At 51.1% G+C, this 16177-nt stretch overlaps 2 protein-coding genes across 2 annotated transcripts; both read right to left on the bottom strand.

Moving 5' to 3' along the window:
* Window positions 1-4560: 4560 nt before the first annotated feature.
* LOC137589468 (potassium voltage-gated channel subfamily A member 1-like) lies at window positions 4561-6709 on the bottom strand. The gene is made up of 2 exons (XM_068307250.1): window positions 6331-6709; window positions 4561-6207 (listed from the first exon to the last, which is right to left on the bottom strand). Exon 2 carries the CDS (start codon window positions 6093-6095, stop codon window positions 4566-4568), a length of 1530 nt encoding a protein of 509 aa, XP_068163351.1. The 5' UTR covers window positions 6096-6207; window positions 6331-6709; the 3' UTR covers window positions 4561-4565.
* Window positions 6710-13810: 7101 nt separating this feature from the next.
* LOC137589295 (potassium voltage-gated channel subfamily A member 3-like) lies at window positions 13811-15706 on the bottom strand. Its single transcript, XM_068306941.1, has one exon. It carries the CDS (start codon window positions 15632-15634, stop codon window positions 14327-14329), a length of 1308 nt encoding a protein of 435 aa, XP_068163042.1. The 5' UTR covers window positions 15635-15706; the 3' UTR covers window positions 13811-14326.
* Between the last annotated feature and the right edge of the window lie 471 nt (window positions 15707-16177).

The raw sequence follows: 16177 nt of genomic DNA, 5'->3' as shown, positions 1-16177 counted from the left end.
GTATTAAACTATACCTGATACTAAACTATACCTGTACCTAAACTACACCTGTATTAAACTACACCTGTACCTAAACTACACCTGTACCTAAACTACACCTGTAATAAACTACACCTGTATTAGCTACACCTGTACCTAAACTAAACCTGTATTAAACTACACCTGTATTAAACTACACCTGTACCTAAACTACACCTGTACCTAAACTACACCTGTATTAAACTACACCTGTATTAGCTACACCTGTACCTAAACTAAACCTGTATTAAACTACACCTGTATTAAACTACACCTGTACCTAAACTACACCTGTACCTAAACATCACACCGGTACTAAACTATACCTGATACTAAACTACACCTGTAATAAACTGCACCTGTATTAACTACACCTGTACCTAAACTACACCTGTGTTAAACTATACCTGATACTAAACTACACCTGTAATAAACTACACCTGTACCTAAAACTACACCTGTACCTAAACTACACCTGTATTAAACTATACCTGATACTAAACTACACCTGTAATAAACTACACCTGTATTAAACTACACCTGTACCTAAACTACACCTGTACCTAAACATCACACCGGTACTAAACTATACCTGATACTAAACTACACCTGTAATAAACTGCACCTGTATTAACTACACCTGTACCTAAACTACACCTGTGTTAAACTATACCTGATACTAAACTACACCTGTAATAAACTACACCTGTACCTAAAACTACACCTGTACCTAAACTACACCTGTATTAAACTATACCTGATACTAAACTACACCTGTAATAAACTACACCTGTACCTAAACTACACCTGTATTAAACTATACCTGATACTAAACTATACCTGTACCTAAAGTACACCTGTACTAAACTATACCTGATACTAAACTACATCCGTAATAAACTGTACCTGTACCTAAACTACACCTGTACTAAACTGTACCTGATACTAAACTACACCTGTATTAAACTACACCTGTACCTAAACTACACCTGTATTAAACTACACCTGTATTAACTACACCTGTACCTAAACTACACCTGTGTTAAACTACACCTGTATTAAACTACACCTGTACCTAAACTACAGCTGGACCTAAACTACATCTGTATTAAACTACACCTGTACTAAACTACTGTACACCTGATACTAAACTACACCTGATACTAAAATTTAGTACAGGTGTAGTTTAGGTACAGGTCTAGTTTAGTACAGGTGTAGTTTAGGTACATTTTCAAATTGATTCCACTGATCAATCATCAATAACCAACAAACAACAATCATCTGTTTGAACGTTTATTGATCTGATGGAACGTCGGCAAGTCCTGATGAACGTTTGTACAAAATAAGAAGTGAGGATTAAAGACGCTGCCTTCAGGGACAATCCGTCATCAAGACGTCTGTCTGAGACACACAAACTATAATAATAATAATCATACTAATAATAGTAGTAATAATAATAATAATAATAATAATAATAATGCTTGTATTAGCAGCTCCTTCATCATCATCTTCATCAGCGTTCTGATTGGAACGTGACCCGAGTCGCTCAGCGGTGTATTTTTAGCCAGACGTCTTTGTGACTGAAGTCCTGTGAAGAGTAAAAATAGTTTGGATCAGCTGTGGCTGTGAGGACGGGTTATTGATCCCCGGTGATCGATCAGTGCTTTGGGGTGTCGGCTGAACGTTCTCCAGGTTCTGAGGTTCTCGTCTGTGATTCGTCTTGACGTCGTCAAGTTCTGACGCGCCGCTGTCGACGAAGCGACTCGTCCCGTTCCAAACGCTCCACGTTTCCATGGAGACGCTCACCTCTGCAGGACGACGGCGTGTGTGAAGTCAGGTCATGTGACCAGCAGTCAACAACAACAGCCGTAAACTTGAGTCCTGATTGGTCGCTTCGGTGGTGACGGTGTCGGATTAACAACCAGGAATGGACAAACGTAACGGATGGGCGGCGTCGAACAGCTGACAGGAAATAAACAATTTGTTTTTGTTTGTTTGTTGTGTAAAGACCGTCGCCCTGTTGACATTAGACTGGATTAAAGGGAAAGACGGACGACACACAGCGGAGGGGCGGAGCCTATGACCCCAGTCACAAAATGTTTACGTTATTGACTGAAGATCAGCCAGTCGTTGTTTGTTTGTTCTCAAGCCTCCCTTAAAAGCACGTTAAACGAAAGCTTTTCTCTGAGTTTTGCTGACTCATCAAACACGGCTCTTAGCCCCGCCTCCTCCTTAAAAGCAGGTTCTGATTGGCTGAACATGTAAAGTGGGGGGCGTCCATGAGACACGTGTCAAACCTCAGCTTTAAAAAATGGAACCAGACGGAGACAACACGGTCGCCGCGGCGATTGGGCAGATCAATATCCAATCGTCTGATGTGATTGATAAACAGTGGGGCTGGCAGCTTTGCTGATTGGTTGGAATGTAGACGCGTCACATCCAACAGGAAGTGACTTCAAAGTAGCGTCAGGACAGCGCTAGCTTGGTTAGCTTCTTTAGAAATCTGTGGCAGCATCAACAACTGGAAACATGTAGAGAAACAACGACGGGCCCCTTCATGGACTCAAACGTGATGCCGACTGTCAGTCGGATCAAACGTTCCAGCGTACGAAGGGTCAAACGTTCAAATGTTCTCACGCTCAAACGTTCTAACAGAAGAACATACAAACATTCTAACTTTCTACCGCTCAAACATTCCAAAGCTCAAACGTTCTACAACTCAAACATTCTAACGTACGAACGATCAAACATTCAAATGTTCTTAAGCTGTGATGTACGAACGTACAAATGTTCCAATGTTCTAACGTACAAATGTTCTAACCATCAAACGTTCCAACGCTCAAACGTTGTACTCCTCAAACGTTCTAATGCTCAAACGTTCTACAACGCAAACGTTCTAACGCTCAAGAGTTCTACTGCTCAAACGTTCCAACGATCAAACATTCTACAACTCAAACATTCTAACGTACGAACGATCAAACATTCAAATGTTCTTAAGCTGTGATGTACGAACGTACAAATGTTCCAATGTTCTAACGTACAAATGTTCGACCACTCAAATGTTCTAACACTCAAACGTTCCACCGCTTAAACGTTCTACCGCTCAAATGTTTCAACACTCAAATGTTCTAACACTCAAACGTTCCACCGCTTAAACGTTCTACCGCTCAAACGTTTCAACGCTCAAATGTTCTAACACTCAAACGTTCCACCCAATCGTGGCCCTGGAGGACCGCCCAGGTTCTGGTTCTGTGCGTCTTTATGGCAGGAGAAGAAGAGCGCGGCGCTGCTGGTTGGAGGCACTTCAGTCGATTCTATGCTGAGACGGGTTCAAGGCACTGGACTAACTCTAGATGGATCTCTGGGTCGGTTCTGTTTCCTTCCTGAAGCTGTTCTGAAGTCAAACCAAACGGGTCACGAATGCAGGATGAGCATCAGACGATCACCACGGCGACAGTAAAAAGGTCTGTTTCTCAGCCAGTTTGTCCTTCAGTCCCGTCAAGCATCACTTCCTGTCGTTACACTGATAATAATGAGCATCATCATCGCCACCATCATCACCCCCCCTCCACAACGACAAGCAGTTTAATAGTGAAGTCATGCATTGAGTATACGTAGCTGTGCCAAAGCTAATCAGGCCAAACGCTTTATTTTGACATGCCATGATCCTCACACTTCCTGTTCCAGTGCACTTTGGTGAAGACGAGTCCCAGCAGGAGGAAGATGAGGGTGAAGTGAAGCTGAGGTCACGTCTCTGCATGCCGATAAAACAGAAGAGTCTCCGCATGCGATTCTATAAAGGAGGGTTGCATCGACAGGAAGCGCCAGCCCGGACACGCCCACCAGCATCTGCTAATCCAATCACAAGAGGGGGGAGGAGTCCTCAGGTGATCCTCACATCGCTGTCGCACTTTTATTGCACAAAGTCAGGAAAATGTCTGGATTTTTCCTAAAAAAGTCTCAAATTGTAAATTTAATGCTAAATAAGAATAAACGTGTTTAAATCCAGGAATTCTTCCTGTTTTTCTTCTTCTCTTGTTTTACGTCTCAGAGACGTTCAGACATCAAAGCCGCTGAACCTTCCTCACTTCCTGTCGCCTCGTCTTCGCTTGGCGCTAGCTTGGTTAGCAAATAAATCCGCATGTCTGTCCCAACGGGCTAACGGACGCTAACCAACCACACAGCTAGCTGTACTAGCGCTGATCTGTCTGTATCTCGTCCTGATGGCTACGTTAGCATACCTTCACCTGTGAAAAACCGGGGGACGTTACGTTAGCATGCGACCGCGGGCAGGGGGCGGAGCCAAAACAAAAATGGCGTCACTTGTGATTTATTGTCGTGTTCCATTTGAGGGAATAAAATCCAATCCGGTCCGCCTCTAAACCCGCCTCCTGACACCGACGTCTCTCCGACGTCTTCGTCGTGGTTCCAGGAAGCGACTCAGGCTCCGCCTCTTTTTTTTTTTTGTAATCCACCAGTTTGGGTGAGAAAAATCACACCAATGGCGATGTGGGTTTTTTGTACATATGTACACGCCGGGCGCCGCCTCACACGTCGGTGAGCAGCTTCCCCGTGCCGACGCAGTTGTGCCCGGGCGCCGTGCAGTTAGCGGTCCTGAGGTTAGCCTCCCGGAAGTTATCGATGCTGTTGTCCAGGTCCTCGTCCGTCTCCACGTACTCTGACTTGCTGACGGCCGACGAGCTGCGGCGGCTGGAGCCGCCGTCCGACGCCAGGTTCTGCTCGCTGACGTTCAGCAGCTGCGCCTGCTCCTCCCCCTCCGTCTCGCGGTGGTAGAAGTAGTTGAAGTTGGACACGATGACGGGCACGGGCAGCGCGATGGTGAGCACGCCGGCGATGGCGCACAGCGAGCCCACGATCTTCCCCCCGATGGTCACCGGGTACATGTCCCCGTAGCCCACTGTCGTCATGGAGACCACCGCCCACCAGAAGGCGTCCGGGATGCTGGTGAAGAAGGACTCCTTCTCCTCGGCCTCGGCGAAGTAGACGGCGCTGGAGAAGAGGATGACTCCGATGAAGAGGAAGAAGATGAGGAGGCCCAGCTCCCGCATGCTGGCCTTCAGGGTCTGGCCCAGGATCTGCAGCCCCTTGGAATGCCGGGACAGCTTGAAGATCCGGAACACGCGGACCAACCGGATGACCCTGAGGATGGCGAGGGAGGTGGCCTGCTCGCCGCCGCCGCCGCCGCCGCCGCCACCGCCCTTCCCCTCGCGGTCGTCCTGGTCGTCGGCCAGCTCGGTGCCGAGCGTGATGAAGTAGGGGATGATGGCCACGATGTCGATGGAGTTCATCATGTTCTTGAAGAACGCCGCCTTGCTGGGACAGGCGAAGAAACGCACGATCAGCTCGAAGGAGAACCAGATGATGCAGAGCGTCTCCACCACGAAGAACGGGTCGGTGAGGACGTTGGTTTTGTAGAAGGCGGTGGCGTTCGCCACCCCCCCCGCCGCCGCCGCCGCCGCCCGCTCCCGCGGGTCCTCCTTCAGCTCCGGCAGCGTCTCCAGGCAGAAGATGACGATGGAGATGAGGATGACCATCACCGACACGATGGCGATGCCCCGCGCCGGCCCCGAGCTCTCGGGGTGCTCGAACAGGAGCCACACCTGCCGCTGGAACTCCTTCTCGGGGAGGGGGCGCTCCTCCTCGCGGATGAAGCCCTCGTCCTCGCGGAACTTCTCCATGGCCTCCACCCCCAGCTCGTAGAACTTGATCTCCTCGGAGAACATGTCCAGAGGCACGTTGACGGGCCGCCGCAGGCGCCCCCCCGACTGGTAGTAGTAGAGGATGGCGTCGAAGCTGGGGCGGTTCCGGTCGAAGAAGTACTCGTTGCGGAGGGGGTCGAAGTAGCGCGTCCTCTTTTTGGGGTCCCCCAGCAGGGTGTGGGGGAACTGGTTGAGGGTCTTCAGCTGCGTCTCGAAGCGCAGCCCCGACACGTTGATGACCACGCGCTCGCAGCAGTCGTGCTCCTCGTGCTCGTCGTCGTGGGGGGGGTACAGGTCCTGGGGGTGTCCCGGCAGGGTGGAGGTGTCGTCCATGTTCTCCGTGGAAACCACCGTCATGCTTCCTGGGGGGGTGGAGGCGGGGAGGGGGAGCAGGAAGGAACCGGGGGGGTTACGCCGCCGCCATCATCATCATCATCATCATCATCATCATCTGTGATCTTCCTCTCAGCTGCGGGGGGGGGAAACACACGTGAGCTGCGGGACGCACCGCATGCATCAGGGCTCGAGCTCGCAGCGCTGCGGCGCGAGCCCCGGCGACATGACGACACATCCTCTAACGGATCAAACGTACCTGCGGTCCGGCGCGCGCGCGGGGGAGGGGGGGGTGGAAGGGTCCTCGCGCCTCCGCAACTTCAACCGAATCCGGGTTCCGGTTTTCAGTCAAACATGAACGTGATCCAGTCTCACATCCGAATCCTCCTCCCGGTGCGGGTCCGTCGGAGCTGCCGCGCCGCGGCGGGAGGAAGAGGAGGAGGAGGAAGAGGAGGAAGAGGAGGAAGAGGAGGAGGCTTCAGTCGCAGCAAAAACCGACTAGTTATCAAAATCATACCGGAAATAACGGAAAGCCACCGGTCCGGTGGGGGGGCCCGGGAGGGCTGGTCGCTGCCGCATCAGCGGTGGACGCGGCGGCGCGCAGGGAGCGCAGAGGCGCAGCGGACGCGTCCGGCCGTCGGAGGCAGAACGGAGGATCTCATGGAGAGGAAAAAGTGAGAGGGAAGGAGGGGGGGGGTGAGAGAGGAGGGGGGTGAGAGAGGAGGGGGGGGGGCTTCGACGCAATGCAGACAGGCGCTGAAACGCAGTTGGCGCAACTGGATCTGCGGCTCCGCCGGAAGCTGCGGGGCTCGCGGAGGAGTTGACGCGACCCCCGTTACCGGTGCCCCCCCCCCGCTAGCTCCCAGTTTAAACTCTGACTGGAGGAATGTGTTTGCGACAGTCGGGCCTCATGTTGGTGTAAATACCTCAGTGTTGCTATGGTAACAGGGCGAAACCAGCAGTTTTCCTCAGCGTAAGAAATTCCTCATCAATAGTTATCAGCTGATGCGGCCGGAAGGATGAAGGTCACGTGACGCTGGAGGGGAAAAACAAACGTATTTAGAATTAAACAAAATGTTTAAATGATTATATTAAAGAAATAAAGTTTGATTTTCATTTTAAGTGTTTAAGAAAAAACAGAGGACGTCGTCTCACCTTTGATGACGTCAGGTGGGCGTGTCCCGCTCAAGCTGCAGATGTTCTCAGGAAAGAGAAATGTTTTAACGTGGTAACGTTCTAACGGTAACGTTTAGCTTCTGACCGTCCAATCACAGAGCAGAATGTCGTCATGTGATTCCATTCTTGATAACAGACACGCCTACTTTGCCTCAAACTCCGCCCACTCGGTGACGTCTCACGCTGTCTTGTTGTAGAATGGCAGCACCAGTCCTGGACAGCGAATCAGAGGCGGTTCTGGAGACAGATCCATGACTATGTAGAAATTTGGTCTACATTTGGTCTACATAGGGTCTACATAAGGTCCACATACAGAGTCTACATAGGGTCTACATAGGGTCTACATTTCGTCTACATAGGGTCTACATATATACAGTAATCGTAAACAACAATGTTTGTTTATCCCAAACACCTGACTGTAAACATTAGCAGCGCCTGAGGGTCAGGCGCCTGTCAGGCAGCGCGTAGGGACAAGTGACACACTCACAGGATTTAGTTTAATGAAGAGTTGATTTCAAAATAAAGGTTGGCGCCTGCGTCACAATAAAAGTGTGTGTTGTGTGAGAGGGCTGTGTGTCCTCTGCTGTATGTGAAGGTGACCATGTGTGTGACCATGTGTGTGTGTGTGTGTTTGTGTGAGACACTATTTGTGTTGTAACCGGACGCGTGCAGCAGCCGTGTGATGGAACTAAATTTAGTTTGTTTGACTTCCTTCTGATCGTCAGACGTCGCTGATCCTCCACACGCTCCGTCCGTGTTCACTCATGCGAGTTCGTTCATGTGTGTGCAGCCGGTCGGAACACGTGGAGGTGATTCATGACGAGCCTCCAGCCTGATGCTATCGCGACCTTTGACCTCTGGGTTATAATCATGTTTGACTTTCAGAACATCCCTAGATTCAAAGAATGATGTCACAGGGGAAATATCAAACAGGAAGTAAACAGGAAGTACAACACCGGCAGCCTTTAGCCTCTAAGCTAACAGCCTTAGCATACAAGCTAATGCTTCTCACAAACGACACACTGTGGGGGCGGAGCTTGGACCTTTTGATGCTAATCTGTTAGCTTTGATGAAAAGATTCCACACCTGACAAAGGGTTTGAACATCATTCAGATCAGCTGAGCAGTCAGCCACACGCTTGTGTGATGTCATTTCCTTTTGTAACCCAACCACCTCCCCCTTCAGGTGTGGTTCTCACTGATGATGTCATCAGGCTCCGATTGGACCATTTAAATGACTCCAGTTTCTGGTCGCATGTTCAAATGCAGAGAGCAGCTCGTCACACCTGTGATGGCGCCGCCTCCACCGCAAGGGCGTCGCCGGGGCCCCGGGGCCGCCGCCATTGTTTCTGATGTCACATGATCCCCAGCTGCCTGGGGGGCCACGGCGTTGGGTTTCAGCCGCTTCACGGCGCTGAAACTGAAGATGAGCTCCAGAAATGGAAAGTTTGAACCCTGAGACCCCGCCCCCTTCTGCCGCTCGGACAATCAGGAGCCGCCGCTGAGGCCTACCAGGAAGTGATCGATGCCGATGGAAGGGATCACATCTGAGGTTGAGTTGGAAGAAATGAAGTAAACAAACAAATGAAGTAAACAAACAAATGAAGTAAACAAACAAATGATTAACGTTACCATGGTTTCCAGTGGGCTGGCTTAGCGGTTAGCGGGTAGTGGCTAGCGCTGGGGGGAGGTGCTTACAGAAGCAACTGAGTGAAGAAGCTATGAATGTACGCCCCCCCCCTCCATTCATAAACACACGGGATCTTATATAACGCCTTACAGCCCCCCGCCCTGTGCAGCTACTTATAGGCCCAGGAGCATGCTGGGAAAAGAGCGGCCGATTCATTCCGTGCCCTTCAAGACCAACACGTGGCCCCGGGGCCCCGACTTCAGGGTCTATTATTATCACATTGAAGGCACCGGTGGGGGAGGGGCCACCTGCTGATGATGTCACGGTGTTCATGTGAAAACAAATCATTCCGTTATTGGAGGCTGATGGATGTCGACCAATCAGGTCGGACCTGAGCAGCCAATCAGAACCAGCACCTGACAGGTGCGTTAGCCTTTAGCATTAGCATGTTTGTTTGGCATCTAGTGGGATATTTCCAGCGTTGCCAGGGTGGTGATGACCCAAGGGGGTGGACCAATGAGAGCGCCTGAAGGTCGGCGACACGCCAACGCCACAGGATGAAGGAGAGGCGGGCTGACAGGGAGTCACATGACTGAAGAGCCCTGAGGTGGCGGCGGCCAAAAGGTCCAGAGTTCAAACACAGCAGGACTGTTTGTTTGTTTGTTTATTTATTTGTTTGTTTGAAGAGAGCCACTGATGCATCTGTGAAGATTTAGGAAAATAGGAAAAATTTAGGAAATTTAGAAAAATACATCAAAGCATTATTATTATTATTATTATTATTATTATTATTATTATTATTATTATTATTATTATTATTATTATTATTATTATTATTATTATTATTATTATTATTATTATTACTACTACTACTATTATTGTTGTTGTTGTTGTTGTGTTTAGGGTTGGAGGCTCTGCTCTCTTTCAGCTTCTTCGATGATGAAACTGGAAGTCGCCTTCAGGGAACCCCTATACAGTGTGTGTGTGTGTGTGTGTGTGTGTGTGTGTGTGTGTGTGTGTGTGTGTGTGTGTGTGTGTGTGTGTGTGTGTGTGTGTGTGTGTGTGTGTGTGTGTGTGTGTGTGTGTGTGTGTGTGTGTGTATATGTGTGTGTGTGTGTGTGTATGTGTATGTGTGTGTGTGTGTGTGTGTGTGTGTGTGTGTGTGTGTGTGTGTGTGTGTGTGTGTGAGAGAGAGAGCTATTTTTAGACCATGACTCTTTCTTGGAGGGGATTCTGGGTCTATTTTTGCTGAGGCGGTCTGCACCATCCACCATCCAGAGGGGGGGTTGGGGGTTGGACTGGGGGGGGGGCACGGGCAACAGAGGATGCTGCTGTTAGCGTGATGAACCCTGAGCGGGTCCTTCCTCCCCCCGCGGCTCCATCCTGATGGTTCGACCCAAAAGAGTGGAATCCTCCACTCAGACCCGCTGGAGATACCAGGAGAAACACGCTACATGCTACATGTTACACATCTTACACTACACGCTTCATGCTACACACTGCATGCTACATGCCAACATGCTACAGGCCAAATGCTACATGCTACACACTACACGCTACATGCTACACGCCAACACACTACAGGCCACATGCAAGACAGCACACATCACACGCTACATGTATGACCCCAAAACACCCCCATCAGGGTTGAGGTTTGAAACAAACAAACAAACAAACAAACAAACAAACAAACAAAAAAACAAACAAACAAACAAACAGAAACGTCTTTAAAACGGAACAAAACATCATGTCAGCGTTGCTATGGCAACCACCAACCAGGTGACCTCTGAACACCTCCACCTTCAGGACCAGCTCCGCCCCTGAGTCGTGAAGCCCGTGGGGGGCGGGGGGCGCTGTGATTGGGGGGGTTGTGGGGGTCACACGGGTTCCTGTCAGAGGAGCCGACTCATTGATTATTAACCAGCTTCAGGAACACAAAGACGGGTCCGGTCGACCCGATCAGATGATGCTGGGGGAGGGGGGAGTGTGTTTGTGTATGTGTGAGTCTGGGGGGGTCCTGGAGAAAACATGGAAAATCAGCAGGAGAAAATCAATCCCAGCAGCTATTAGCAGATTACCTTAGCAATCAATATTTTGCTAATATTTTGCTCCTCTTCCTGGGTGATGATGGTTGATGCTAACTGAAGCTAACAGATGCTAACAGACCAGTAAACAAACAGGAGATGACAAGAAGCATGAGGATCCATCAGGACTGATTTATTTTATAAAAATAGATCACAAGTGTCAGAATGAAGGAGAGAACAGGAAGTAGAATCAAACCCCTGACAGTGAACACTCCCCCCTGAGCGCCGGCACCAGCAGAACCACCAGAACCAGTGCGATGGTGATGGTGATGGTGATGGCGATGATGATGGTGATGGTGATGGTGATGTTGTCAGTGAGGTAGATGTTTCACAGGTTTACAGCATTCAGATCAGAAACACATTCAGACAGATCCCAGATGATCGGATAGATAAACCCCTCCCATATTTTCTTTACCCATAAAAAAATTCTTTTTTCTCCAGAGAAAAATATAGAAACACTTTATACAAACAGTAAAAATGATAAAAACTTACAAAATTATCCGCCACCGTAAAAAAATATACATGATAAAAATGTAGATTTAACCCCCACTGAATAGATAGGATGACCCGTTCGCTCCCAGCATGCAGTAGTGATAGTGGCAGAGACTGGACACCCCCCATCGCGAAAGGCGGAGCTTCCAAACATACACCTGCTGACGGACCCGTCCAGCCAGCAGGTGATTGAAGAACGTCAGACCTCAGGTCAGAGCTCCAGATCAGAGACACAGCGCCCCCTGTTGGCCCACAGGAGGAGGAGGAGGAGGAGGAGGAGGAAGAGGAGGAGGAGGAGGAGGGGCTTCTTGTTGTTCACCTGGAAAACAAAAAGAAGAAAACGTTAATCTAACGTCACCTGGAGTCGATCCGTCAGGAGACCTGGTCTGTTTCACTGTGTGAACCTGGACTGTTTCACCGCGTGAACCTGGACTGTTTCACCATGTAGTTGCTTACATTCAGTCTGCCAGAACCAACATATGGATACATACACACACACACACAGACACACACACACACACACACACACACACACACACACACACACACACACACACACACACAGACACACACACACACAGACACACACACACACAGACACACACACACACACACACACACACGCTGAGGAAGCAGCAGCCATCACTTCCTGTTTATTCTCAGAGCTACAGTTTCACGCTAACACACTGATGTTAACGGTTACCATGGCAACAGAAGGTTCTGACTCCACTGTTCACCAGAACCAGAATCAACAGGTTTGACCCCTTTAGCCCCCCACCTCCCCTCACAACAACAACAACATGAAGATCCGGAGGAGCTACACTCGTGTCTTGCTGTTTGGATGTTATGATGCCGTCTCCATGGCGACCACAGCTCAGCAGCAGTCACATGACCATCAATCACCAGGAAAACGTGACCTCTGACCTGCTGTGTTCTGTAACTGATGCATTATTTCAGATCAGTACATTTATTTATTACTATGAAGATCATACGATCACATGACCCTCCTTGATGTTTCCATGACAACCGAACCCTAGCGTGTTTCAAACGTGACCTCACGTCACTGACCTTGCGTTTTGTACAGCATCATGTGTTTGTCTGCAGCGGAAAAAGAACTGGGGGGTCGTGGGGGGGTCAGCATAGATTCCCTCAGCGGTGACACGGATGCTAACAATAGCTGTCACACACACACACAAACACACACACACAAACACACACACACACACACACACACACACACACACACACACACACACACACACACACACACACACACACACACACACACAGGTTATGGGGGGCAGGAAGACATGCTGTCCAATCACCCCCTGGGGGGACACAGTCAGTTAGCTGGGGGCTAACACGGCTCATACGCCTCACTGAGCTCGTTGTTCTGTCACAAAACAAAAACAAACAAAAAACAGCTGATTGGCTGAGTCCTGACACGTGACCTACAACCAGCCATGTCAGCGTTTGAAGGCGGTCATGTGACCTCCCTATGTAAACACTTGTCAATAAAGTTTAGTTCAGCTTCTGCTCAGTGACATCACAGTGGTGACATCACAGCAGTGACATCACCTCTGATCAGCTGGTGATTGGTTCTAAACCTGTGGGGTCGGGAGGGGGGGGGTGAAACTGCTGCAGGTTCTGGTCTGACGTTCAGCTGAGAGGAGCTGCCGCCCCCTGCTGGCCGCCACCAGTACCGTTAGAACCTGACTCCTGAACTATTGATTTGCTCAGGTTCTGGAATTGATCAATAACATCTCTCTCCACGCGGCTGGCGCCCCCTGCTGCTGGGGAGGAGGAAGTGTTAGAACCAGGTGGATCAGCAGGTTAGAGCAGATTAAAGCACTCACCTGTTCCGGTTCCGGTCCAGTCTGGTCCCGGTCCGGTTGGAGACTCCTCCCTCCAGCTGACGCCCCGCCCTCCTCATGTCAATCAAACACTTGATGATCCAGCGTAGCGGTCATGTGACCAGCCAGGAGTCCACAGGGGGCAGAGTCAGGATGGGGAGGTGTGGGGACGCTCGTCTCTGTTTCTATTCGCTAATCAATCATCGTGATCAGGATACGTGGGTTATTGATCAGAATTCCTTTGAATGGGTCATGTGACTGACAAAACGTAAACATTGTGAAGTCATCATGACGTCATCAGCGGAAGTCCATCTCTTTTTCTCCTCCATTGACGAGCAAACTTTTGAAACTTTAGTTCCAAATCAGTTGAAGTTTATTTTTTATTTATTAGACTTTGAATAAAATTATTATAAATAAATTATCGGCTGATGATTCTGACCTCGTTCTTTTAGATTTAGTTTAATATTTGCGATTAGATTAATATTAATTAAAAGTTTCTGTTTTCTGTTGTTTACAGAACAAAACGTGATGAAATCAAATCAATCAGTTTGGTTTAAATAATTTTTTTTAAAAAAACTTTAAATTACTTTAAAACTCTTAAACGTGAAAATATATTTTCTAAATTATCTGAACCTGATTTCAGGTTCTGGGACGTTTCTGAAGTTTTAAGACTCGAATCGGATTCGAAACCGGTTGCTATAGAAACTGCATCCACAGGGACCCCGCTGGGCCACACGGGGGCGCTTTGGGACCAGAAACCGGATCGGATCCAGTCTCAGCTTCTCTGTCCTGTTTTTAGGTCGGAGGTCAGAATAAAATCATTTGAGAATAATTTAATTTTATGATGAAGATGATGATGATGGGGGGGGGTCCTACGTCATCCTGTCAACTCACCCATCTTTGGTCTCAGAATGAAAACCCGCCTTAAGTTAAAAAAACTTGACCCGTGAGAATGACGTGCTACATCTGATTGTACGTGACGTCATGGAAGACTGACCGGTCAAAACGGGGGGGGGGTGGCTCACATCCCAGTGAAGGCCTCCTGCGGGGTGTAGGTGACCTTAACGGAATCCACGTCCTCCACCTGGTCGCACGTCACGTGTGTGTGCCGGAAGTTGTCCTCGTGCTCCGTCACCTGCTGGTAGAAGTAGCTGAAGTTGGACACGATGACCGGAACCGGAAGCGCGATGGCGAGGACCCCCGCGATGGCGCACATCGAGCCCACGATCTTCCCCCCGATGGTCACCGGGTACATGTCCCCGTAGCCCACCGTCGTCATGGTGACCACCGCCCACCAGAAGGATTCTGGGATGCTGGTGAAGGCGGACTCCGGCTCGTCGGCCTCGGCGAAGTAGACGGCGCTGGAGAAGAGGATGACTCCGATGAAGAGGAAGAAGATGAGGAGGCCCAGCTCCCGCATGCTGGCCTTCAGGGTCTGGCCCAGGATCTGCAGCCCCTTGGAATGCCGGGACAGCTTGAAGATCCGGAACACGCGGACCAACCGGATGACCCTGAGGATGGCGAGGGAGGCGGCCTGGCCCCCGGTGTCCCGGTGCGGCTCCGCCAGCTCGAGCCCCAGCATGATGAAGAACGGGACGATGGCCACCAGGTCGATGACGTTCAGCGCGTCCCGGAAGAAAGCCGCCTTCCGGGGGCAGGACAGGAACCGGACCAGCAGCTCGAAGGAGAACCAGGCGATGCAGATCGCCTCCACGATGAAGAACGGCTGGGTGAACGGGTCCGGGGGGGCCCGCGCCGTGTGGTTCACGTCGTGCGCCTCCTCCCGGAACACCGGAAGCGTCTCCAGGCAGAAGGTGATGATGGAGATCAGGATCATGAGCACCGACACGACGGCCACGCCGCGCGCGGGCCCCGAGCTGTCCGGGTGCTCGAACAGGAGCCACACCCCCCGCTGGCAGCGGCCCCCCGGCAGCGGCCTCTCCTCCTCCTTGATGAAGCCCTCCTCCTCCCTGAAGCGCGCCACCGCCTCCTCCCCCAGCTCGAAGAAATTGATCTCCCCCAGGAAGACGTCCACCGACACGGTGGCGGGCCTCTGGAGCCGCCCCCCCGACTGGTAGTAGTAGAGGATCCCGTCGAAGCTGGGGCGGCTCCGGTCGAAGAAGTACTCGTTCCGGAGGGGGTCGAAGTAACGCGCCCTCCTCTTGGGGTCCCCCAGCAGGGTGTGGGGGAACTGGTTGAGGGTCTTCAGCTGCGTCTCGAAGCGCAGCCCCGACACGTTGATGTGCACGCGCTCGCAGCGGTCCGGGTCAGACCCCTCCCGCGTCATCAGCGCCACCGTCTCCTCCCGGTCCTCACCGGGAACCGGCATCGTGCGTCCGCGCGCCGCCGGTGTGTCCACGTGTCTTGTGTTTGTGTCGCTGTGTCACGTCAGCGCACGAGCTGCTGGCGTTCCGGTGGCCCCCCCGCCGCACCGCCGCTCACCTCTCCGTCTGGACCGACTCTCACTTTCGCTGCGTCTTAAACCGGCTGCGCCCTCCCCCCCGGCGTGACGTGTGCGTGTGCGCGCGCCCCGAGGAGGGCGTTAAAACACACACGCACGTGACGAACCGCCAGCTCAAACCGAACCGGACCGCCCGGTAACGAGCGGAGCGGGGGGGGGGGCGTGCGTAAAAGCGCCGTGCGTAAAAGCGCCGTGCGTAAAAGCGCATGGAGCAGCGGATGCACCCGCCGGTTGGGACTGGACCCGCATGGATCCGGTGACCGGACCGGACCCGCCAGTACGAACCGGACCCGCGTGGACCCGCCGGTCCGAGCCTGAGGGGTTGGGGGTACTGAGGGGGGCTCACGGGGAGGGCACTGCTCCTCTGCCCAACAAGTTCAGGCTGGAAAGAGTTTCTGCGCTGCTGCTCAA

This window comes from Antennarius striatus, chromosome 22 (genome assembly GCF_040054535.1).
Source record: "Antennarius striatus isolate MH-2024 chromosome 22, ASM4005453v1, whole genome shotgun sequence".
Taxonomy (NCBI): Eukaryota; Metazoa; Chordata; class Actinopteri; order Lophiiformes; family Antennariidae; genus Antennarius; species Antennarius striatus.
This window is presented reverse-complemented; position numbering and strand designations above follow the sequence as displayed.